The following is a 27448-nucleotide window of genomic DNA, read 5'->3' as shown; positions in this document are numbered from 1 at the left end:
CCATCTTTCCAGACAGACATATTAAGAAGTTTATTTGCCCCTGTCAGAGGCAGGGTACTGGGATAGGTGGACCACTAGTCTGATCTGTTATGGCAATTCCCATATCCGACTGTCTGAAAACTTTTTACTCTCCTTCTGATGCCCCTGTCACCCCGCAATATGACTTCAGGTCTAAAGCATTCAATCTGTCACAACTGTTTTCATGTGATTAGACTACTGGCCCAGACCTAAGACCCTTGTGTAAAAGAGAAGTGGCCCATCCCATGTGTAAAAGAGAAGTGGTTTTCAAGTTTAGCAAGCATACAGTAAAAACCAATGTTGAAATTTGGAGGGCAGTGATCTCTGTGTCAGTAATCCGCGTTGAGAAGTTGGTATATAGCTTATACGTTGGCATGCCTCATTCTTTCATCCACCAAATCTGGGAAGTGCTCTGACCTGTAAATGGGAAATACGATTGTTATGGATTTTCTAAATCTGTAAAACTTGCATTGTTTTGTCTTACTCAAAATAATAATATTGTCATTTGCACCAAGGAAATTTCTTAAAATAGGTTCCAAATGCAAGTTTTATGGCTTTTTCCTAACTTTATCACCATCTGATTTTTAAACTGCTTCAAACCTTCGATGTTTGGCTGAGTTCCCCCACACTCCCGACCGCCTCTCTGTGCAGCATTTCTGAATGGACTTCTTTCAAGATCGTTTAGGGTCCTGATGCTGTAACTATTTACCCTTTAGTAACCATGCGCATTCTGGCAAGCTATTTTCATAGCTTATATAATAGACCCATTAAGAACAATAATACTTGTTAAAATGTATTGCAGTAAGTTTGGGGAAGTCTGTAAAATAATATAAGCAGGCTACTTCACTCCTTACATATACCTAATTATGAAGCATTCTTTGTAAAACAGCAGAGTATGTATCTCAAGATGTGTTTACACATGAATGTTTGCAAAAAAAATTTGTGCACCTTTTAATGAGATTAAGACTGAAAGATCATAGAAGAATTGTGCAAATGCCATCCATTGCTAGTACATAGTAAAATGAGAAACAACCAGCAAATAGTTCAACATTGCATTGCAGTCCAGAACAGAGAATAATCTCCAAGGAAAAGTTAAAAATACAGTAAAATTCACATGACGGAATAACACTGCAAAATGAACTGGAGAGAAAATACAGCTTGGTTGACTAGCTGGCATGCAATCTGTGCTGTATGGTTTCTATTCATAGAAGTGAAATTAAAGGATGCAGTTAAACACAGTTGTGAAACGTCCAGTCCAACAGCTGCATTTAGTTTGTTTTTCAATTTCTCATTGCCTTTCTTGTTTATTAGCTGTGACTCTGAGGTCGGAATTAAAACAAATATTTTAATGGCAGTATTTATGATGTTGGCAAGGAGCATGATGGCTTAGTACTGTGATCTGGACAAGACTCGATATGGGTGGTGTGAGGTAGTCCCTTCAGGCTTTAAACAGAGTCACGATTGGTGAGACTTTTCAAAGTATAATGCCTGTAAATCACGCAACTGATAAGCATCATGGAATCTGTACTTTTCAGTTCCATTAATGAACTGGGCATGCTTAAAGGAATTTTGAGGGGGGCCACAAAGGGAAGATTCCTTGTGGATTTTAGCATGTTAAACGCTACAAAATTCCTCAGTTCATTCTGACAGCTTTTAAGTACAAAGGCCTTTTATGAACTATGATAATTAAAACCAACTTGGAAGTAAATTATGCATATTTATTTAGAATTCAGAAATTGTGCTTTTAAGAGTAATATTAAAGTATTAGACCATCTCATTATTTTAGTACACCTTCAATTTACCACATTTAAAAGCAAATTTTTGCTTGTGCTAAAGCTGTATATTAGTTGGTAAATAAATTGTAATCCACAGCTCGGCAAGTTTTATAAAGCTGTGTGCAGTTCAGTTCCTGAGACAAACATAAGAGAAATGTTTTGAAATCCCAATCCAGGCAGATCTAAATTATAAATAAAATAGATTTTTAAATTATGTCAGCCAATGTTTGTGAGAAATTAGCTAATTTTTCTCTCCATTGTAGATGGGTGGAAGCATTTTTAGCAATAATCCTATTACATTTTATAAACAGTGCTGCTGAAAGGGTCATATTAATTTTTAATTCAAAGGGGGAACACATTTTAATTAAATCTCTTAGTAGTATTTTTTGGGTGGATGAAAACAAGAATCGTGTTCGGAGGTTGAAAATCGTATCAATTAAGTGTTTCTATAGGTAATAGTAATATAAGTTGAAGGATGTTCTTTCATTTGTTGCCCGGTATTTATACTGTAAATGACACTGGGCTGTTAAATGTGACAGGAAGCAGTTGTATCATCCTTTGTACCTTGAACAGCTGGTCATTTTCTTGTTAAGGTAAATGGTATTAATAGGCTTGGATATAACCAATAAACTTGTCCTCCCCTTCTGTGTATTTATTTTTTGAATGTGAAACTACAGTGTACATAGTAATATCTGGTTTTTGTAGAAAGCACTCCTGATGTGGAATGGAGTTCATTAGAAAATTGTCATTTGGAAAGGGGAAACACATTTCTCAGTAGGATAATGTTTGTATTCTCTGTTGCACACAGCGGCTGATGAAAACAGATTATGGCTTCTGTTAATCTTTATTGGTACATTTTAGAATCTTAAATTAGGATTTTTAAGAATTTTGAAGCACAAAAATGAATGTTTCCCTTTGGACTAGCTCTTTTTTAGAGTTTGCTTAAAGTGCTGTGGTAGAATGCCCAAACCAAAAGCTGCCTTTTAGCGTTCTGGGTTGCAACTTTCTTTAGGAAGGCTAAACTGGACTCCTTGGGTTAATGACAGTTGAGAAATGTTAATCTCTGACCCTTCACATATCATTTGTAAATGAAGATTTTGATAAAGCCAAGCCTTCTTTAACTAGAAATAAAATATTTTGTGGTAATACAATTTTGCAGGCCTCAGTTTCAGTTGGCTGCCTAGACAAAATAAATATTAAGCTTTGTTCACTGAGACTCTTACAAGGCTTTTTATCTAATGTTAAAGTTTTTAGGTAAAAAATGTATGATCAGGGCCAATAGCTTTGTCTTTTTGTATCCTGGGGAAAATATTTTAAAGTCAATTTAGATATTTCATTTTCTGAAACCAAAATTTACTTTAGGCCATAATTATTGATCATCACAAGCATTCATCATGCTTTTTAGCAAGTCTTCCCAGGATGTATGCACAATATCCAGATATAGTCTGTTGGCTACGTTTTAGATGCATAATGGCATCTAGCTCGTGAACAGGATTTTAAAGTAATTTACATTCATTTTGTTGTCCCTACTCTGACTTCATTCCATGAAATTCAAATAATGAATTTTGTATGTTCATTTATCTGGGTGTGCAAGGTTTCCCCCCCATCCTTACAGTAGATGCAATAGGCTGCTAGATTCCCCTGGGCTGGCAAAATATGGTCCATTTTACACCACTTGCTCTCCCTTGAGATTCCCATAGGGGAAGCCCAATTTTAGTTTGTGGTGGAGCCCCACTGGTGGAGGCGGTTGCAGGAGTGCACAGAAATACCACAGACCATGGATACGCCCTGTCCCACGCAGCACTGCCTATTTTTTAGGTTTACTGGCTCCTCCTTGCACTTTCTGGCTGTTATGGGCCCTGGTGTACGCTGACAGAAGGGAAGGTTGAATCTGACCATGTAAAAGAGGTGGAAAAGTCATTTGAAGGCTGCTGGTGGAATTATTTTGTAAGTGTGTCCGTGGTGTAAATTCTCTTAGTCAGGGTTGGGGTGGAGTTGAGGGTGGGGCAGGCAGGAAAAGGGTGTAGTTTATAGAAATTGTGATACAGCTGCTTTTTCTGGCAATTAGACTCACGGAGCGGGATTGTAAATGGGACTTAGGGTGAATAACTTCAATGTCTAAAGTAAATTCCCCCACCCCATATTGAACTCAGGAGTAGCGCTTTTCCAGGCAGTCGGCAGCGTGGGTCACAGATTACTGGGACACTTGTCTCTCAACGACCGTCACAGAAACCCGAGAGGTTTTTTTCCCCACTAAAGCAAGCTGGCAACATTCCTGATGACTCTACAGTAGGGGATGCCAGCTATCTACTGTGGCTACCAACGCAGGTGTATGTCTTTTGACTCGTGTATTCTTTTTTGCCAATAAGTGTGGCTAATCTTCCACCACTGCAGAAGCATTGCTGGCTCACCCGGATGGACAAGGCCTTGCTCCTTTGCTATGTGGGCAAATTATATTAATCAGGCATTTTAGCCACCCAAAGCGCTCTAATGCTTTCCCTAATTTGTTTATACACAAATTTGCCCCTTCTAATTTATACACAGAGGAAACACTTTGTGAGCTAAACGTTTTCTTAATTATTAGAACACTTTTCATGCACAGATCTTCATGTCAAAGGAAGGTATGTATCATTATCCCCACTTTAGTGAGGCCTGTAGAAGTTAGCCTACTTTTTAAAAAGTGTCCGCTAATTTTGGGTGCCTCTGTTTTTAGGTGCCTAACTTGATTTTAGGAGGTGCTGAGACATCTACAGCTCTAGTTGTCTTTAGTGGGAACAACTGGTGCTCATCATCTCTGCGATATTTTGCAATCACTGCCTTTGGAGGTTAATAAGAACAAGTTAGACAAACACCCGTCTGGGATGGTCTTAGGTATACTTTGTCCTGGCTCAGCATGAGGGACTGGACTCTTGAGCTCTCTTCCCTTCCATCCCTACATTTCTATGAAAATCATGTCCTGTAGTAGGAATCCCAAAGTGGGCATTCAAAACTAATGGATAGTTTTGGAAGCTTAGGCCTCGGTGACTTTCCCAAGGTCACACAGAGACACAGTGACAAAGCTGGGAATAGAACCTCCTCCCAATCCTGTGTCTTCTTCACTAGCCGTGGTAGTTTGCACATCAGGAACAGAATTGGCCACATCCCCTTTTGTGATGTCTGTTCTCCTGTGGTGCACAGATGGAGCATTCCCTGCACTCCAGAGAGGACAGAGATTGCAGTTCTACCTGGCTGCTGCCCAGGAAAGAAGGATGGGGAGCTCCTTATTCCTTCCCCCTCATTCTCTCTTTTGAACATCCATGCAGCATCTGGGCGACAGTCTGGACCTGAATCAGTTTGTTTTGTTTTGTTTGTTTGTTTGTTTGTTTTTTAAAAAGCCATAGAAACATGGTATGTTGCTGTGTAGCAATATTATTGCAACAGCTCACAGGGCATCCTAGTTTAAGATTTTTGCTGTTGTCCTCAGTTCCTGAGCTGGCAAGCTTGGGAATACCGTGGACTAGAATCTACTGGAGAACAGCGAGGCTTTCATTTGTTTCGTGCCGCTGAAAACATGCAAGGTAACGTCTGTATGTGCGCTGATTGCTAGTCATGAGCAACTTTCAGTCATATCCATAAGCAGCATTCGAGATAAGAATAGGTTAAAAGTGAAAGGTGTCCCCTTTGCTAACATTTGCACTACAAAAAATCCAACAGGTGGCTATGGGTAGCCAGGGAAGATGAGGAAATGATCCTATACCTGGAATTTTTTATAGGGAACACTTAAAAGCAGGTTTATTAAAGTAGTAATTGGGGGGTCTACAGTCTCTGAAAACGATATTGTTGCAAACACTTCATGATCTCTTCCTCGAGGGCAGGGTTGCTTTTCTCCTTCCAGCCTTTGTACATCTACTGTAGGGATACATGCTGGCTATAGGATTCTGTAATGGCTACTTACCCATTTTGGTGGCTGCAACAGAAGCAACAGTTAACAATGAATTTTCAACACAAAGGCTTAACCAAGAGTTGGAAATGTGATCATGAAGTTAAATATTATTGTTGCAGTAGGTAAACACTGTTTCAACTTGCCACTAGCACTGAATTATGAATTATATATATATATTGTATTCATCTGTATTCATAATTATTGTGTATAAAAGTATAAATTTTCACAGCAACTTTACAAGGTTAGAATGGGACACATTCCTAACCCTCCTTAGCACATAGTGTAAGACAGGACACAAGACAACAGTCGAGGTAAGAGATGCAGAAAGATTATTAGTCATGGAAGAAATCGATTTGAAGGAGGAGAAAGAGGGGTTCTTGGTGAGCAGGAAGTAGGAGCGTGTTCCACATGTAGGGGCTACAGCATCATAGGGAGCAACAGGAGGAGTAGATGGAAATTAAATCAAAGCTATACTGAGGGGTGAGATTAAATTTGATTTGGTAAGAGAGCGGAAGTCTGTAGTGGGTTTAAAAGAGGGGCTGATTGGAAGAGAGAGAGGGCTGAAGGAACTTTGAACTTGCAAGAGAGTGAAATGCCAATTTTACAGATAAACTGAGAAAAAGAGAGGTTGAGACTTGCTCAAGGTCACACAGTGAGTCAGTGGCAGAGAAGAATAGAACCCAGGAGTCCTGATTCCTAGTCCACTGCTCCAACCAATAGATGACACTCCAAAGTTATTTCATTCTTACACTTTAAAAAGGTGTTATTAATTATGCAATCATAGGCATTAAGAAAAACTTTTTCAGATAGGAAATGAAAATCATAACCTTCAACTCACTTTTTTTAAAAAGCTGATGTTTTATAAATATCTGTTTTCTCTCTTTAGTAAATAATTGATCTGCTTTCCAAGGGTGTTACTTCTGCCAGCTGAGCAGCTGTGAGCTGTGAAGTGCTACACATCTAAATTTTAAATAATTACCCCTCCTTGGCTAGGAAAGAGCTTTTCCATCCATTAATAACAGGAAAATTAATGTTGGGCCTGTAGTAAAACAGATTAAACTGTGTACCCCTTTGAATGCCTGACTGCACCTCTAACGGACCTGAAATTCCTCTGGTTACTTAAATGCTGTATATTGAAATGTGACGGTGGTCTTGGGTTAATAGTTAAAGAAGTTTAAATTGGAATTTCTTGACAGAAGTTTCCCCCGTTGATCAGAGCAAGTGGGCAGAAAAATACCTTGTTTGATTGTTGGGAAGCATTGATAATGCCTCACAGATTAACTGAGGGATTTTTTTTTTCTTTTCCTTTGTCCGCCAAGTGTGTAAAATCCTGAGTTTTATTAAACAAATTGATTAGCTAATGTTTGGACATCTCTTTTAAAATGAAAAGTGCTAACTTATGTCAGCTCTAATATGAATGCAGCCAGCTACTTTTGTTGTTTGGATTTTTATAATGAAGGGGAACGTCCTTCACAAATTTGCATGATTAATCTTCACCTCGGAATCTCAACTCCTAGTTGCCCTGTTATCGAGCATAGATTGATCCCTAATTGTTTAAAACTAGAACAGTCTTTGCTTTTCCACTCTTTACTCTGGCTTTGTATTTCAGCTTTAGTTGTTTCTGAAGACAACCCGATTAAAATTAGCCTGATATTATGATATATGGTATACAGTACTTGCAAAAAGTTGTGCAGGTGCCTTTTCTTTTGGCATCTACTGTACATGTTGGTGCTAGAGGTGGGAAATAATTCAGGAGATATATGGGCTGCGAGCAATGCTTTTTGATCAACTTATTAGGAGAAACTGTTAACTGGGGAACGTCTTTATTTAACAACAACAACAACAACAAAGTTGTAGTCAACAACAAGGCTTAAAAAATCCAAAAAATGTTTACTCTGCTGTGGCTCAGGAGCTGTGGTATGAATGATGGCAAATTAATTGCCTTTTCGTGGTGGTTAACCAGCTTGACACCAATGAGAATGTAGGACGTGGAGTAGGTAACTGTGAAATTGGAACACCACCCCCATCTTTGAATACATTTATTTCCCAACCCCCGTCCCCGCTTTGACTCCCCGGAGGTAAGTGATTTTTCATGTAATAAAAAGAATTACACTGCACCTAGCACTTGTCTGGTGGGGATTGTAGGAGATACTGTAACTAAAAAGAGGAAATGCTAGGCTCATTTAATTGCTCTTTAAAGAATTAACACATCACAAGTAGCTATGACGTAGATATGTTACTTAAAAATAGAGTTATTAGTCAATTCAGTCTGCATTCCCTCTGGGTTTAATGCTGAAAGTGTCTCAAGAGGTTCTTGAATAGAAGAAAAGAAACATCTGAAGTCTTGTAATTGTATGCTGTACAACTTCATGTCATTTTGGTGGAAGTAAGACATCTGAAAAGAGGCTCCAGGAATATGATCTTCAATATGTTTGATTTTCCCCCCCCTCACCACTCCCCCAAATTTCAGAAATATACTAAGCATTACTACAAATAGACTAACTCCGTCGTTCCTTTACCTTCTTAACCATCTGGCTTCGTGTTTCCCTTTTCACCTGAGTGTTGAACCTACTATCAAAGCCAGACTGGAACACATCCCAGAACTCCCCACTTAAGGAACTTATCTTCAAAATCAGAAGCTATCCAGTTCCATACCATAGTTTATTGGCCAGTGCTACCAATACCTAAGCCTAAGCGTATGTATTGCCTATCTCTGCAACACCTTCATCCAAGTCAGAATGGACTGAAGATTTGTGGGATGGGGGTAGTGGAGTAAAGCTTGGAAATGCACTGCAAAATCTGCCTTATTACCCAACCAATGTTCTGACCCAAAACAAGATACCAAATAAGCATATTTTACTGTACTGCTGGAAGTGTAACCACTTCCCTCCGTTGTGATCACACATGTTTTGCTGCTGTCGGACAGTGGCACTCACTGTAAGAACTGTTTGTGCCCAAATCCCAGTTGTGGTGTTTTTCCACTATTGCTTTTAAACTCTGTCTTGACATAAGGCCTTCATGAGGCTGGCCCAGTACCGTCCCATGTTGTTCAGTGTGTGCTCTCAGTCCTTGTGTTTTGTATAAAACAATGTTAGTATTCATGTACGCTCCTGTTGATGAACTAGAAATTGGAATTAGCATCCATACCCTTAAGAAAAAAGGAAGCATTAGGGTTATTTGTTTTTCTTTTCTTTAAATATTTTAAATGTAGCGCACTTGGATCTATACTTGTATTATTTGAAATACATTTTATTTTCATGCCTTTTCTTCTACTGGAGTGTGTGTATGTATGTATGTATGTATTATATTTCAAGCAATGCAAATATATATGTGTGGTTTCTCTTCTGGATGGTGCTCGAATCACTTATTACAAGAAGATAGAAGCAATTTTGATTTTTTAAAAATCTGTGAAATTTGCAAAAGGTTAAAAAAAGTACTTAATTAAAACATTGAGAACCTTAAAGATTTGTGTGTATATGTGTAAATACATTTCTATTTATGTACATATTGGAAGCAATTGGCCTCGGTTTTGAAACGCACGAGCTTGCTGATGAATTCTAAGATTTGTTAAAAATTAGTAAAATCAGAGAGGAGACATTGGCACAGCAGGTATTTTTCATTGAAACTGGGAGGATAGGATAAAAGTACTCATGACTCTAAGAAATGAACAACTATATACAGTAGCTGAAATCCTGGCTTCATTGAAGTAAATGGCAGAACTCACATTGACTTCAGCTGGGCCAGGATTTCACCCCCTCTCTCTCCAACATTTATCTTGATGTTGTTCCAGTACACGGAGTATATGTTTCATCAATACATTATTTTTTTTTTGCATATTGTTGGCTGTAATTAGCAAAAATCCAGAATGCTACCTCAGTGGTAGTGACCAGGGCTTTGTGATCTTTATTGAGGGGAACCACAGACAGGGTTAATGGAACAGTCAGTTCCCTTGATCCCTTGCCCTCATTTGCTCAGCTGTTCTTAATGTGTGTTCTTCAGTTTCGGAGAGAGAGAACCATCCTGATCAAGATTTAAAATTTACTGGGGCCCTCAACAGTGGATCACAGTTGGTAGTTTGAGGAAAATGTTGGTTCTAGTGCATAAAGCATAACTTGAACCATGTGTTAATCAAGGTAAATTAGCCGAATGTCTATGTCAAATTGACCAGCTTGGATATGAGATTTGAATTAATCAGATCACAGGGGGTAATAATCTCTCATGATTACATATAAGCTTTTGAGGTTTTAAAGGGTTTTGTTTACCAGTATGATAAAGTTTTTGATAAGATAGGTTCACATAAAAAAATCAGATCTGATTTCTGAATAGGTCCAATTTGGTTATCGTACCAAATTCTAGAACTATGGCAAATGCCCCACGTATGGACACACACATGGACTTCAGAAGCAGCATTAATGTCTGATTTGTATTCTGGCTAGTATCAGGCCCATACACCACCCATACTGCATATCCCAGGAGTGTGAATAATCTAAAGAAGAGTGAATCTATGAATAGGGGCTGTTGATGGGTCAGGGCATAGACATTCATCAACCCATGGATCACATATCCATTGGCCCTACATTGAAGCATGGATACGTGGCTCCCATTGTAGGTTTTGAGGGGCACTAGGATAGAAGCAGCCAAGTTACAGTTGCCAAAACTGGGCCCCCATTAGTGAAGAAGTTAATAATTCTATACTAATAATGTCTGTATCTAATATTGAGGGATGAGTAGATTCAAGAGTAAAATTAATATGGGCCAGATCCTCGGCCGCTGTAAATCAATGTAGCTCTATTGACTTCTGTGCTAACTTGTAGCAGCTGAGGATCTGGTCCTTTAATTTTAAAAATCTACCCAATGCAAAATAATTCTGCCATTAAAAACAATCAGGTTTATGTGAAATTTTCAACTTGATGTATGGTATTTGTGATCATATTCAAAAAGTATGTTCAATTGATCACATCATCTTAATATGATTGTGTGCACAAATGGCCACTTATGCTTCAGAGTAGCCCTTTTGTGCATGCAGATAGCTAAATTGTTGTAGAATGCACATTTTATTTGTTCAGTTGTGTGCCTGACTTCTTGAAAATTGGGTCCTCAATGTTTTTAAAAACAGCTCCAGGTGGCCTTGAGTGGGTTGCGATCTTCAATATATAATTACAGAATGACATTGTTTAAGGGGGGATACTTCTGTTACATTCAAAGATGCCATTATTTCAAGTGAGTTTACTCATGAAACTTAACCCACAGTTAAATTGTTTTCATTTCATTTATATGAACATAATAAACAACGATGCAATCAGATAGGTGTTAAAAATAGGATGTGGTGGAGATGCTTAAATTACTCGGGTTTCCTAGATTTTTATAGCAAGTACCCAACTGAGATTTGCTGCTCTTTAATTTTGTCTTTTGGGCTAACCGGCTGACGCCTAGTTGAAAAGACTTATGTTCCTATAAGGCCACAGAAGACTTAATATTCAGTCTTCATCTTCTTGGATTTTGGAGAACTCTGTGTACCATCAGCAACTTCAATCCCACCCTCTAGACCAACCCTCATCTATCAAACCCAGGCTGTGTGAGAGAGAGAGAGGAAGCTCCCAGATAAACATACAGCAGCGCCTAAACTCCTAATCACTCTAGGCTTCCGCTTCCAGGCCCTATAATTAGAAGTCCTTCTTTTCCTTGTATTCCCAGTTGACGCAAATGCTTTTTGTGGCTTGGCACCTCATTTAGGGCGTGGGTTTAGTTTATGGCCAGGCCAGAGTCTGGTTTAGTCTTCTGATACTGCATAAATAGCTCTTAAGCCACAGTCTACATCTGTACCAGTTTTTCCTTTTATGTATGTATTTTTTAAACTTTTTCCTGAAAGAAGTTTATTGTTTCCCAAAGAGTGTGCATGAAAAATAGGAAGTTGTAAATTAAGGCAAATGTATCTGTTAGCTAAAACAAAGATAAAGTACCTTTTTTGTGTGTGTGTGTAGGATATCAGTTCCTTCTAAACTGAATTTTTTAATCTTTTCTGTGGATTTGAAAAACCACACAGTAAAACACAGTCATTAATTTAATTTAGCTGCTTCCTTCACGTTGTGGATAAGAAAATCAAAATGTTTGCAATGAGATGCATATAAAGTAATATCTGGTTTACACACAAATTCTCACTGGGTTATGTGTATGCAAGAATTTGAATTGGTTTCAGATGTTATCTGCTAAACAGGGATTAATGCCATTTTGAAAAACAAGCAGGAAATCCTGGAGAATTATTCACTTTTCGTCTGTGATTCTTCATACAAAATACATCATAAGAGAATACATTTTTGGAATTAACTTATGACAGTGCTAACCTATATTTCCATCTGAACACAGTCTTTGAGAAGGTTATTGAAAGAGAAAACTGAATTTAAAATTGCCTGCATTTGAAAATGAAAGTAATCATTAAGATTCAAGTTAATCTATTTCTCTGTTGGGATCATTTCCACTATGCTGTTATGGAATTGCACAATGTACTTTTGTTGCAGGGAACTAGAGTGAGAAACTAAATAGTAGATCTGTGGTAATTGAAAACTGTAACTCCTTGCTGTGAAGTAAAGAGAGATGGAAAATACCACATACACACGTGCATGTGCGCACCAAAAAAAAAGCAAACATTCCAAACCTCAGTGATTTATTGTTTGAATAACAACAAGGAAGATATTTTAAAATGCTAATAGTCTTATAAAAATGTACTTTGTCTAGCATGTCTGTGGTATTGTGCCTGAGACCAGCACATTACTGGGGTTTAGACAAGCATTAAGTTGTATATCAAATGCAAATGTCGGCATTATGAATGTAATTTTTTCACCTCCTGAAAAAAGTTACTGATACAGCTATCACCTAATAATATGCATTTGCTCCATACGGTGACACACAGCAGAATTCTACATTAGATAAGCAAACTGCCAAATCAGATAGCCTCCATCTTTCCATTTTAAAGCAAACTCCTTTCCTTTCTTCCCACAAATGCTGTATTATTTTTCACTTCTTTACTCTTTCAGCAAGTACATAAAAAATTAAGGCAAGGAGAAAAACAGTGTAGGGAAAAAAATTAATTACACCGTATGGATCTGATTATAATTCCAGATATCAAAGCACATTTCACTGTGTAATTTATTCAAATACTACACATAACATTCAAAGAATGCACAGATAACACCTTCAGAGCACACCCTACATTCCTTTACAATGATTTTTAAAATGAGTTTCTGATGAATTCCTCTACAGGCAGATAGGGATTAGAGATTAGGATTAGACCTTTGTGAGAGAACTAGTCCAAATGAGAATTTTGGATCAGCATAAACTTTAATTGTTTTGTCATAAATGGAATTTATATTGATAACATGTAAAACCAATTCTTTGCATCAAAGTCAAAGGTTAGTGGTTATAAATCATCATTTTATACACAGTTGAGGACACAGATTGACTTCCTCAATTTTCTTGCTTTAATGCAAGGATGACAGTCTATTCTGGGCTAGTTAAATTCATTTCCATTGTATTGAGAAAATGTAAGAGGATGTATGAGCTCATGACAAAGTTGCAGACTAGGCCGTTGGCTATTTTTGGGAGCTATCTTAAGCCTATAACAGGTAGTGGTACCAAGAGTGGACCCTGTGGCTATTTACCCCAGATAGAAGGCTGGAGGCAACCTTGCAACTCCTAATCTCTATTCTGAGGGATCATATGGCATGAGGTTGCAACAGTGATCTTTCAAGACAATCGTCATCCTGAGCAGGACTTTTTATATAGCTCTCAGATCAAAGCCTGTCCATCTTGACAAGGATTGGGCTGTGATGACTGTAACCAAAGTGTATGGACCATCTAACTGGCCCCCAGACTATGAAGGTGATGTTGTAAGGCAGAGTATGTAAGTGGGAGTAAGGGTCAAGACAAAACTCTCTTGGTCCACCACCAACCTCTGAAGCAAGCATCTCCCTTAGTTCCCTTGGACAGGCCGCCCACGTGGGGAAGAAGTGAAGACTTTGGTCACTGGCTATGCTAGCCTGCCAGTTTGCTACTGTCTGAGAGACTCTAGCTGGCAGCAAGCTCTATGACCAAGCTACTTCATTAGCTGGTTCCAGTAACTGCAGTCACCATCCTGCAACATCTGAGAGAAAAATCACAAGACCATAAAGTAGAAAAAGAAGTTCAAACACCTTTTCTCTTCAGTATCTTATTTCCCCCTCTTACTTTGTTTTCTATTTTTAGTTATTTATTTTACAGAAAGATGTCTGTGTTGTTCTATTAGGGTGTGAATGAATGGATTCAGTGTGTGCATGCGTGTGTGTAGTTTGAAAAGTCTACTTTGGAATTGGCACCAGTAATGATTCCCTAACCCCTAATTCTGCCGTTGAATCATTCCAAGTGTTTCCTCAGTTAAGGGGTAGAGTTATCTGAAGCTGCTATAGTGTAATCTATTTGCAGTGGTGTTGTAGCTGTGTTGGTTCCACGATAATGGAAAGACCAGGTAGGTGAGGCAGTATATTTTATTAAATGACCTTTATTGGTGGAAAGTACAAGCCTTCAAACTTCACAGAGCTCTTTAGATTTGGGGAAGGAAATGAGTGTCAGAGCCAAATTCAAGTTGGGACAGATTGTTAAGCATAGGGTGTTAACATGTTGTAGAAGACCATTTAAAATCAAGTGGACAATTGACGGATAGATTGTTAAGCATAAGGGGTTTACACATTTTGTAGGAGACCACTTAAAATGAAGTGGACAATTAAGAGTTAGTAGGCAGTGGGGTGTATTACAAATGAGCCATAAAAGCAGTGTCTCTGAGTCCATGGTTTTTAGTGTGTAACAGATGTATGAAGTTAAGTTCCCAGGGTTGCCTTTTGAAGATGCTGAGCAGGTTTCCTTTGAGGATGAGTACTGAGGTCAGATATGGAGTGATCACTTTGTGAAAAGTTTTGCCCATGGGTGATATGGTGTTTTTTGTCTTTTTTAATTTTTCTGAGAGTTAATTTGAGAGCAGAGTGAGTGTCTGATTTCACCCACATAGTTAGAGACTAACCAATTTATTTGAGCATAAGCTTTTGTGAGCTACAGCTCACTTCTTCGGATCCATTCTGTGGAAAGTACGGAAGATCTTTTTATACACACAAACCATGAAAAAATGGGTGTTTACCACTACAAAAGGTTTTCTCTCCCCCCACCCCACTCTCCTTCTGTACTTTCCACAGAATGCATCCGATGAAGTGAGCTGTAGCTCACGAAAGCTTATGCTCAAATAAATTGGTTAGTCTCTAAGGTGCCACAAGTACTCCTTTTCTTTTTGCGAATACAGACTAACACGGCTGTTACTCTGAAACCCACATAGTTGTTGCTAGGGTATTTGATGCATTGGATGAGAGACACCACATATGATAGGCATCTGTAGGACCCATGAATCTTAAAAGGTGTGTTTGTGAGGGGTATTGATCATCATAGCCATGGAGATATGTCGGCAGGTTTTGCATCATAGTTTGTGCTGCTTTGAGTTGGTGTGTCCTGGTTTGTAGGAAGCTTGTTTTTGATGATGAGCTTGATGATGTTGGGGGGTTGTTTGAAGGCCAGAATAGGGGGTTCAGGAAAGATTTCTTTCAGGATTTAGTCCTCATCAAATGTGGGTTGTAACTGTTTGGTGAGACCCCATCTGGGTTCTAGAGTGGGGTGGTTTGTGACAACTAGGGGGAATGCAGTTGAAGGGTTTTGGGTTTTTTTACTGTATTGAAGCACGTATTTGCATGGCATTTTCCATGATGCAATCTACTTCTCTAGTGGAGTGTCCTTGTTTAGTGAAGGGAATTTTAAACATGCTTAGGTGTGTTTCCCACACTTTCTTTTTGGAGTAACTTCTGTGGTATCTGAGTACCTGGCTGTAGGTAACATATGTTTGATGTGTCTGGCGTGATTGCTGGATCTGTGGAGGTAAATGTTGTGATCTGTGGGTTTCATGTATATAGCGGTTTGTTGGGTTTTCATTATTGACGCTAATTATGATATCCAAGAAATTATTGCTAGTGTGGGAGTGTTTTAGACAGAGTTTGATGGATGTATGGTGGTTGTTGAAGTCGTGTGGAAATCTGTAGATCCAGTATCTTTAAAGTTATTTAAAAGGCACTTTAATGTGTCTATTAAAAACAGTTCAAGTAAACTGATTTCCATTTTAAACTTAGGTCTGTCTAGAGGATGAACATATCATTGATGCATTCTTCCAGAAATTCTTTCTCGAGGCGATGCATGTAGAAGTTGGCATATTGGAGAGGCATCCTAGTGCCCATGGCTGTTCCACTGGTTTGGACAAAGTGTTTGTTGTTAAATGTAAAATTGTTATGGATGAGGATGAAATGGATGAGTTGGGAATGTGTCTGGAGTGGAATCACGTCTCGTAATGTTCCCACTCATTTAGTTAGGGCAGCCTCCTACCAACACAGGGAACACTATTTATATCTAGATCATAACATTTTCTCCATGGAAGATGGTATTTATTATTGGGGTTCATACTTCACTAAAGGGAAATATGTCTTCTGCTTGTACAGAATAGAGTTAATGTAAATTGTGTGTTATCCCCACATGAAAGACTAGCTAACTTGCATTTGAGCAACTTTAACTATATTTCCTATCAACTTAATCTCTGCAAACCAAGGAAATTTTCAGTTAAGCCAATATTAACATGAAGACCAAACTCAAATGCCTTACCTTACAAAGAGAATAGCCAATAGATTCCTCAGCTTCACAACAAACTCTTTCATTTCCAACACTCAGAATCAGTTGATAGTGTGTCTGTTGGATAAGATCTTGCTGAAGGTAAGATTGTGCATTTGTGTATGATTTTTGAGGGATTGGATGCATGCACTGAGGGTGGTTTCCCTCTCTGTCACTGCCCAACAATTACAGTGGACAAACCGAGGCAGAGACTGACAAGTATTTTGTCCGCCAGACATATCTTGGATCTCTGCAATTCTATTTATTTAAGATGCTTATACAGTCTGAATTACCATGGTATCTGAATGCCTCACAACACCTGTGAGGTAGGGAATTATCCCCATTTTATAGAGGGAGAACTGAGGACTTGCGTAACTTGAAGTCCTGCAGGAAGCCTGTGGTAGAGCAGGGAGTTGAACCCAAGTCATCCTAATCCCAGGTTAGTTCCCTTATCGCGGGGGCCATCTTTCCTCTCAATTGAGGTATGATTAAGGGTCATACATTTCTTCTGTTTAACAGTAAATTTTTTAAGTGGCCTGTATCAGTGGTGTGATGATGGTGTGTGTGTGTGTGTGTGTGTATATGAGAGGTTTTGAGTGTGAATATGACTGTTTAGCTACAGAGAGAAGGGGGGGTGAGAGAGAAATGTGGGGCCACATTTATATAAAGAATTTTAAATTATTTTCTCAGGGCAAGTCTATAATATTTCATCACAGGTAATATACTTGTCCTTTTGAACAGTAATTGTGCTAAATTTGGAGACTCCTGTTTAATCACTGAAATAGTAAGAGATTTCAGTTCTGCTTTAAGTGGAAAAACTCAACCTTAACTATGGTGTTGCTGCAAACACCTTTGTAATACATCATTCATCACATTTTCCAGTTATGCACTCACCATGAAATGTGTAAAATTCCTCTTTCAGTAGATACATTAAAGTGCCTTTTAAATAATTTTAAAGATATTCTATCTGTTAAAAAACTGTTCAAGTAAACTGGTTTCCACTTTAAACTTCTTTAAACCTCAGTCTCACTATAAGTGATAATTTATTACATTACTTTGATAAGCAAGATAATGCAGATTTACTGTAGAGGAGAATGAATGTCAGGTATTTCTTATACAGTCTTCTCAAGTTCTGCCATAATGCAGCACTTTTATATAAGGAAAAAGCTCTCAGTTTTAGTATAAACAATTGCACTCTCATGGCAAGCTGACCTAAAATATGTGGTTGTAAATGTCCAAAAACTGGATTATGGACTGACATGTAGAGGGAGGAAAAAATAAATAGTATTTACAACTTACTATCATTCTACTGATATTCAGTCTAATTGAATAATTTCAGCAACGTACATTAGTGCCTGTTTTCTGCTAAGGTAACACTTAATATTTAACTTGCAAACTGTCTCTTATTTGCTAGCTTTTCATGCAGTAAATCAGACCGTTTCTGTGATACAGCTTTATGAGATAGAGGCTCCCTTTGAATAATTTTTGGGAGGGGCTATCTTTAGTTTATGTTTAATAGTGTTTTCACTTGCATGAAAGAAGGGAATTGTGTTGGAAACATCAATCTTCATTATATTGGCTGAGAGTAAATGTTTACATGTCCGAGTGAGAGCTATAGGGAGGTAAACTGCAGTTTGCAGTAACTTTGGCGCTTCATAGTGATCATGGGAGGTATTAACTTTCAGCGTGAGTGTCTTGACTTATAGTTAATTAACTGTACAGTTTAGTTCAACAATGTTACAGTTGTCTGATTTCTAATGAACTTCTGCTTAGAAATTAATTAAAACATTTGCATGAAATTAATCCCTTTAGAATGAAAAAATTTTCTCACACCATTTGTGTGTGTGTATGTGTGTCCAGAAAACAAAGTGAACGATGTGATCGATATTTTAGACCCCCATCCAAAACTTCTTTCTCTGCAGTGATTAATCCCTTGTGCCTTTTCTTTTCTTTACTCAGGGATGCTACTGGTCACTACTGACACGCTAGGCCATGATTTCCATGTTTTTCAAGTACTGACACATCCTTGGTCGTCATCACAAAGTGCTGTACATCATTTGTATACACTTCACAGGGGAGAGACTGAAGCCAAAGTAAGTTAAAAATATTAACTAAAGACGTATCTCCAGATAGAACCCGTTATACATTTTATGTATGTTGGCTATTTGAGTTTCATGTTGGTTTCAGCAAGGAAAGAGCCTTCCTTATGTTATAGCCACAAGAAGGGATAAGAGCACAGAGTTTAACCTGGACAATAAGACATTTTTGCTCTGTACAGTGAAGTGGTGTCAGATTTGGTCAGATATGCCATCACCTCCAAAGAGTCCAGATTGCAGTGGTTGCATTTGACCTTTCCTCATGTTGCATATTCAACATTTGTTTAATGCCTTTGAAGCAACTGTCGGTTTGCTATGTTTTGGTGGGAAAGGCTCAAGAAATGTAAGAGAAATTGTGGGGGAAAATCATCAGTGTTTCAGATTTGACATAATGCCATGCGTAAAGATAGGTGAATCTGAATGGGTTTGGATGAGACAACTTAAGATTAAAATAAACCTTAAAAAAGCTTAATGAAGTTTATTTCATTTCCTAATTTTAATTTTTTTCGCAGCCACTCTTGTAATGATACTGCTGGTTAGGATCACTCTAGTACATGCAGTACACTATGCCTGAGTCCTTGATAACAGGCACCACTGCACTATTCTCAGGGGATCCCCACCTTTCTAGCCCTGTGAACTATTGAAAAAACTATTTTAAACATCAAATGGGTTTAAAACCCCCCCACCACAAATAGGAAATAAATGTCACACCTGCTAATACATGGACATCACTCACAGCATGGACTTGCAGGCAATACCTTTGTGGCCCTTGCACGGGAAGCTAGGATCAGAGTAGTACCACAGTTATTGTTACTTAGACAATTTTAGTTTCCTTGACTCTGTGCTTACTCTTGGCTTTTACTTCTCTTCCCTTCTCTCCTGGTAGAGGCTGGAAGCATTTAATGGTACCATAGCTATAGATGCACGTTACAATCAGAAGGTTTTACTCATCCAAAAGTTTTGGTGCCATTAGCTGAATTACGTTTCAGAGTAGCAGCCGTGTTAGTCTGTATCCGCAAAAAGAAAAGGAGGACTTGTGGCACCTTAGAGACTAGCCAATTTATTTGAGCATAAGCTTTCGTGAGCATCCGATGAAGTGAGCTGTAGCTCACAAAAGCTTATGCTCAAATAAATTGGTTAGTCTCTAAGGTGCCACAAGTCCTCCTTTTCTTTTAGCTGAATTAGGAATGTTAACTCAGGTACCTGATATGTTTAGTTTATCAGTACTAGCTGCCCCCAGAAAATTTAAAAAACCCTGGAGAATGGAATTCCAAATAACGTAGTGTTAAGAGTGTGCATCATCTATGTAGTGGCTGAGACTCTTTTTACGCATGTCCTGGAAAATTATAATTGCTGAGATAGGTAACTGCTTCCAATGGGAGTATGTAGCCAATGGGAAAAGTGAGAAGAAAGGATAGAGTGGTCTTAATTTTTAAAGGAGACTAGAAATTCCTTTGCCTTAATTTTTAGGTGCCCAAATTGAGACAATGTAAAGGGTCCTGATTTTTAGAGCTGTGCATCTGCCCTCTAAAAATTAAGTTTCTTTAAGGTATCACAGGTTGGGCACCCAAAAATCAGGACATTGAAAATCACTAGTTACTTTGGAAAATGTAGAGCACCATATATATACCACTCGAGGTCCCTTCCAATCCCTGTAGTTTTATGATTCCATACCCTTCTTCTGTTTAGTTCATCTGTACAAAGCATACTTTTTATATGATAACTAAAAATGGACTCTAAGCATGACAACTAAAAGTTTTTATAAGGAGTGTTTCATAGAAGCAATTTTTTTAGAAAATAAAATTAGAAGAACCCAACTGAAAGTCTTTTTTAGATGTATAAACAACAAACTCCAAGGCATATACCTTACATTTACATGTACATCCTATCATGTATTTAGTTCTTTGTGTATTTTTGTACTGAATTCATCAAAGAACTGTATAAGATGTTATAGTCAGCTTGCAAGACAAGTGTGTGGATCCAATTATTGTGAATAGAAATGATCTGTGGTCTCTGAGTTAGAATGATATTGTCAGCTGACAACAATTTTATTGTTAAAGGGCAGTGTAGTAAAACAAATATCACACATTTTTAGCAGTAAATCATGTGTGGTACATCCTTATGAGTACTTTATTAGCATATGTGCTAAGACGCTGATTTAAAATGTTTCAGAATCAATGGAATGTTTGAAAATTCTCCTTGTTTTAATTTTAATTCAGAGCGTGGGAGTGTTTCCCTTGGAGTGGGTGTAAAGTAGTCAAAGTCTAACCAGCAAGAGGCGTATTGGTGGGTTTTACAGCTCCCTAGATATTAAAACAGTCCAGCAACAATATCACACTGGCGCCTGTGATTGCTAAGACAATCCTATCATTTGAAACATGTACATGATTTGAATGTATATGTTCTAACTCTGGCTTTATGAGTAACATAGTAATTTCAGTTTTATGGTGAGAAAAGCATTGTGTGTTACTGTGCTCTAGTCTTTTGTTTGGTTAACTGCACATATGAATTGCATTTAACCTATAAGAATTTTTGAGGCTGTTTGATTTGTAACCTGTAATTCAAATGCAGATATTTTAAGACACACATTAGAAACTACCATACTTACTTTCTTGAATATGATAGTATTTATACATTTATATATTTTTTTTCCTTCATCAGTTAAAACTCATTGTGAATCAGGGCCAGTGGTCTTAAAGGTCACCTTCTGTAGTGTAGCTATCAAATGTTCTAATTTGTGTTGATATATACCAGTGATTATCAAAGAGTATCAAACTTAGTTTAGTTTTTACTCATTGTAAGTTGGTTCGACTTCATCATATGCCTCTTTACTTAGTGTTTTTCATTTTTCTGCTTTTGTACCCCTATTCATAGCAGTATCATTTGTTTGTCTTTCTGTGATGCTGGTCAAGGTATTTACCCCGTCCCCAAGAAAACATCCTTGTACAACTGTAGTGAGCGAGTTGAACAGATTTCTCTAAATCTAATGCTGCTTTGTTGATCAGTTAGGGCATGTTCTTGCAAACGCTTGCTAGAGGGCACAGTGCTTACAACCTGGATTATATGATTTACTAAGGGTGGACAAATAGACTCATACACTGATATAGGTAATATGCACAAGGGCTCGTCTTAATATTCTAGAGAGATTTGAATCAGAATATCACTCAGTTTAGAATATTCGCTCTGGGATGACATCTTTCCCAGGGCGTCAGAACTCCTACTCCTTAACTCGACTCATCTATGATGGAGGAGGGGCAGCCCATTACACCCCCTCCTATCTCTTAAGGGAGCTGCCAAGAAGGCCTATTGATCCATCCCTCATCTGTAGAAAGGGTCCAGGCTACATGTTCTATTTTTATTGAGGATAAAGAAGCAAACATTAACATTTAGTAGTTGCACTTTCTGAGCAGTTTGCCACAATCCCCAGATGTGTTGAGGATTATCTAAAAAATACAGTACCCCATTTCCTTTGTGTACCTACCAACCCCTGTGCCTGGAGGAAGTAAGTTGGGGCTTCAGTATACTTCCCCCAAAGTACCTGGAACCCTAGTTGTATCCAGTTTAGTCTCTAAGAGCAGACATCTGTCTGTCCTGATCCCTTAGGGTACGTCTATCCTGCAAAACGAGCAGTTAAACATGACAGCAAGTCTCAGAGCCCAGGACAGCTGACTGGCTCATGAGACTTGTGCTGCAGGGCTAAAAATGGTAGTGTAGATGTTCCCGAGCCTGGATTCTGAGGTCACCCCACTTTGTTGGGTTTCAGAGGCTGGGCTCCAGCCCAAGCAGAAACGTCTACACTGCTATTTTTCGTCCTGTAGCTTGAGCCCCAGAAGCCTGAGTCAGTTGATCTGGGCTCTGAGGCTTGCTGCTGCAGGATATTATTTCCAGTGTAGATGTACCCTTACTGTCTGATCCAAAGCCCATTAAAATCACTTAAGTGTCTTTCTAATAAAGCAACATCAGCTGTGCCCTAGCTTTGTGCCTTTATATGTTTAAAAAATATTAGGACATCCCATTTATAGTGCTAAATTTTCCAGAAAGGCAGCTGCGCTTTTGAACTCTGAACAAACATGAGAAATTTCAGCCCAGAAGGCAATTTTCACCCCCGAAATATATAACAGGCCTGAAAATAAGGTCTTACAAGGTTTGCTCCTTTTTTCATTCACTTCAGTGGGAGTGAGATGGAGCCCTGGGAATAAAATTGCTGCCCCAGCCATACCTGTCGTAGCAATTAAATGATACTATAATCAAAATGTTGAAAGTGAGAAATCATTCATTTGATTTTTATAAAAGGAACCTGAAGTTTTGGTTCAGTACAGAATGTTGTGGTTGCCTCTAGTTTGGATGGACTCTTAAGAGAAGTGAGCAACAATGACAGATATTTTCCCAGTTGAGTTTTGCCCGTTTTTATCGGCATAGTCGCATTTGAAATTGTCTTCGTTTACCAGGAATCTGATGCATTGCCTGCACTACTGTACCTGGCCCTTCTTCCCTCACTTTTTGTTTATTCAGGTTAATCAGTTTTCTTTTCTAATGTGGGAGAGCTATTTCATTTGTGTATATATTTATTTAACAATATTTTTTAAAGCTTTTTATTTTTTTTTAACAAGGCAAAAAAGGAGCTCAGCCCATTTTTCCAAAAAGGAGGGGTAACCATCTTCAAACAATGAGTGTAACATAAACATTATACTTAACATTGGAAAAGAACCTGCTTCAGCCAGCTGATGAAGGTCTTTCTTCCCTCTGTGTCTGTGTGTACACGTTTGCATTCTCATTAAGGATTCCCATGTGGAGTTGTTAATCTTTTACAAGTATAGTTTGGAGAAAAAGTTGCTTTAATTTTTTTCGTTGGAAGTTGTTACGAATTTTGGTAGAGGTACATTCAAATAAAAAGAACAGGAATACTTCTGTTTAAAAGAAAAAGTTTTCAGTTTAGTCAAAATCCAGAATTATCAATGTCTGACTGGAAGATGCCCTTTCTTAGTAATTTTATGAATAGTTCATTTGAGGTACATAGGCCTCTGGTCTTGCAAAGATTTATGAATGTATCTAACTTGAGATTACTCACGGGAATAAAATTACATATATGCATGTGTTTTTGCAGGATCAAAGCCTTTTGTTTCCTCTCTTGTGTTTGGATCACAGATATTTTTTCTGTTTTTTTTTTTTTAAACTCTCTGTCATGTATTTTTTCAGTATATGAGAATTAAAATGAGATTTTGGCACAATAATTTGAAACATAAATGTGATTAAATATTAAGATTAGGTGACCAAGTCTGAATGAACTTGACCTTTTAACCAAAACTTGAATCAGGTTCAGAAAGTTTCATTGATATTCTTTTCATTTTCCCCACCGCCTCTGCACTTCCTGGCTTTGACCAGAACCAGCAGAGTCAGTATTAAAATCCTGTATTTAAAAATAGGACAACAACAGAAAAACCCAATTCCCCCACAAATAAAAAAACAAATAAAAATCAACAATAAACAACCCCAATGTCTGTTGCTGTGTTAATTGCAAAGATTAGGTTGGCCAAAAAAAAAGTATTTTCCAAGCTCAGCCCGCATAACGTCCTCCCACATGAGATGCCACTCACAGCAGATTGTGTAGGGTTACCATATTTGAACATTGAAAAGAGAGGACACTCCACCGGGGGGGTATTTTTGCTCGTGCCGCCCCCAGCCCTGCCCCAACTCCACCCCTTCACCATCCCCATTCCAACCCCTTCTCCAAATCCCTGCCCCACCCTTGCCTCCTCCCCTGAGCGTGCTGCGTTCCCCCTCCTCCCTCCGAGCTGCACGAAACAGCTGTTTCGTGGCGCAAGCGCTGGGAGCTGGGGAAAAAAGCGGGCACTCTCTCGAGTGATCAGCATTCACTTTCTTTCTTGAATTATCAACATTCACTCTCTTTCTTGAATGGTCAACTCTTCTTCAGGGAAGCATAATAATGGCAAAATCCCGGACGTTTTTAGATATTTAAAAATTCCACCCGGATGGCGATTTAAGAACTAAAAAGCTGGAGATGTCTGGGAAAATATGGACGTTTGGTAACCCTAAGATTGTGGGATGTTCGAAATATGATTGTGTATGTTCTTCGAGCTCCTTGGGCTTAGCTACCCTTCAGTGGGGTCCAAACACACAGATGGGCTCTTTTAATCTCTCCTCCTTGCCTTCCCCGTGGTAAGGCTGTATGCCCTTCTAGGCTTCTTGAACTTGGCTCTGTCTTGCAGGGAGAGACTCAAATGTCCTGCTGGGCTTTGCTAGGCTTCTTGGGTTTGGCTCCTTCTTGATATGGAGGGGTACAGGTGGAAAGTAGTGGTATTTCCCAAATCCACCCAGTCTTGTTGCCAAAATGAGCTGTCACAGTAAATTGTTCAGATCTTCATAATGTGATCCTCCTTCTCCTTTCTTATGTGCTTTCAACAATTAACGTGGTAACAATATTGATATCTCAAGTATTATCATTGGGCATTCAAGTTACACCAAGCAAGGTTAATGGGAAATGTAGGAAGAAGGGTGGTCTAGGAGAGGGCATTGGACTGGGGGATTTAAGAGACTTCAGTCCAGTTTCTGGCTCAGCTGCTGATTTCCGGTGCGAACTTGGCTTCTCCCTGAGGCCTTGTCTATGCAAGGGGTTTGTGCATAGCAAGCCGGGGTATAAATCAGCAGTGTGCTGCTCACTAATTTCACCCCAGCTTGCTGTGCACTAACTCCATCATATAGACATGCCGTTACTGTATCCTGTGCCTTAATTTCTCATCCGTAAAATGGGGATAATACATCTGCACATCCCTGGGGAGTTGTGAAGATAGAATCCATTTAAGATTTGTGAGGTGCTCAGATACTGTGGTGACCCAGCCCATATAAGTACCTAGATAGACAGACTAACAGATTAATACAGACTCACACGGCTGCTACTCTGCAACCTAGATAGCTTGGTCTCACCTTTCTGACCTATTGTTTCAGGTTCTGCAAACACATATAGAGCTTACTGTGTCAGTTACCTTCCGCTGAAATTTCTGAGGCTGTCTCAACAACTATAAGATCAAGAGACTTATTTAAAAAAATAATAATTAAATCTTAGATTCTGGAAAACAAGTAGGCAGCAGGAATGAGGTGCCTGTATACTGTCACTGCAGACCATCTCAGTGTGAACCCTTGTTATTTATACTCTTGTTATATTTATATATGTTGCAGGATATAGTCAGTATTGAAAGGTCTCAGGAACTCTGTGCTCTCCGGAGTCAATTTGATTTCTGGATCAAAGAAGCATGGATACATTTTGGTTTTGACTAATCCTAGTCAAACCTCCAGCTGTTCTCGTTTACCCAATATGAATCAGTATTTACATAATACAACAGAACTTTTTACCCATATGCATTTTGGATTGTAGGAAATCAAGATGTAGTATGTTCTAAGATGAGCAGTTTTATTTACTTGTAGATGAAAGTTAGCTTGTCTACCCGTTCTGTTTGATCTTAAAGTGTAAACAGAAAAAAGGGCCTGAAAACAGCGTTATCTCAACCTAGAACAAATAAGTGTGGTGATAGCACTGGTGGGCTGGTGGCCAGGGTCCTGTGTAATCTTTCAGGCTGACGGATTTTTGCTTGTTCTTACTCACAAACTGCTGTTATAACTGACCTCAGTCAGTGTAGGTAAATAGAAAGAATGATAAAAACATACCACCTTGTGCTGCCAAGAGACATATTTGCCCTTGTACAGAGAATGCAAAAACGTCTTTTAAACATGATTTCAGAAAGTATGCTTAAGGTTAAGTCTCACTGTATCCAGACAGCCAATCATTTAAATATTTACAGACAGCTACCCCACATTTAGTATAAATCTCTCTCTCTTTTTTTTTTCTAATATAGTTATAGTAATGTAGTCACAGATATTGAATCAGTCTGCTGAAGACAATATTTCTGGGAAATAATCTTGCCTGGGACCAGTCTTGAAATAGTAAAAATTGATTGAAAGTCGTTACTCATTCACTGATGAAACTTGCCAGTAGATAAAAGTGGTGGCAGTTGAATGGAAGGATCTGTGCTCCACTGCTTAACTAGACTATGAAGGCAGGGCTCTAACCAGTGACCTTTGTGACTGTAGTTACATTTTGTTATGACTGCACTAACGACTCAGCCCAAAGAGAGGTATAGGGTAGTTTGCTGTGGGCTTGAGTTTGCCATCTTAACTCGCAGAGTTGAAATCAGTGGCAATTCTTGCAGAGCAAGGCGCCATTCAGGGCGAGGGTGGCAGAACTGGGCCCTGTGCATCTAATAAAAATGTTTTGTGGTGTCAGTGGTTTTATTTTTCTTTCATCTTCACTTGTTACTGTTCAAAGTCTTCCTTTAAATTTCTGGGAAAAAATAGACCAGCATTTGCTAATTTTATACTGGCCCTGACTTCATCATTGCTGTGTCAATGCCTTCTTCACTCATAAAACAATGAAGCCCTTCGGTCATGTAGTTCAAACAATGGTGAACATTACTGTCTGAAGCATTACTGTCTGACAGTATTATGTATAGCATTTACCCCAATGTCTCTGAAACTGAGAACATCTGGAGAAGCCAATCGCTGAGGAAGTGAATTGCAGACAGGACAGGTTAAATTCCTATTGAGATAATGCTGATCATGCTTTTCTGTTGTTTCACTTCACTATTCAGGTAGGAGACAATTCAGTAAAGTTTGTAGAACTTTTCTTACCAGTGCCAGCCTGATGAGTTATTAGTACAAGTAAAAGGCCTGAGACAGCACCAAGATCAGGTGTTTTGATAGCTTGTTTCTTGTAATTGTCATGAAAATATAATGTATGCAGTGTTGGTCCCAGAGGTTAGAGAGACAAGGTGGGTGAGGTAATATCTTTTATTGGAGCAACTTCTGTTGGTGAGAGGAATAAGTTTTTGTGCTTACACAGAGCTCTT

The 27448-nt window shown here is 38.6% G+C and overlaps 1 protein-coding gene across 16 annotated transcripts in view; it reads left to right on the top strand.

Moving 5' to 3' along the window:
- Window positions 1–27448, top strand: part of BCAS3 (BCAS3 microtubule associated cell migration factor) — a 510082-nt gene that overhangs the window by 133741 nt on the left and 348893 nt on the right. For all 16 annotated transcript variants that reach the window (XR_012665315.1, XM_048824521.2, XM_048824531.2 and 13 more), the window contains one exon: window positions 18394–18527. Coding sequence is in view for 15 of the 16 variants with exons in the window: in XM_048824521.2 (XP_048680478.1) it covers window positions 18394–18527 (134 nt within the window). In the remaining variant the exon portion in view is untranslated. The remainder of the gene's footprint in view (window positions 1–18393; window positions 18528–27448) is intronic.

The sequence above is a fragment of the Caretta caretta genome, chromosome 17 (genome assembly GCF_965140235.1).
Source record: "Caretta caretta isolate rCarCar2 chromosome 17, rCarCar1.hap1, whole genome shotgun sequence".
Taxonomy (NCBI): domain Eukaryota; kingdom Metazoa; phylum Chordata; order Testudines; family Cheloniidae; genus Caretta; species Caretta caretta.
Note: the sequence above shows the minus strand (reverse complement) of the source record. Positions and strands in the feature narration are given on the sequence as shown.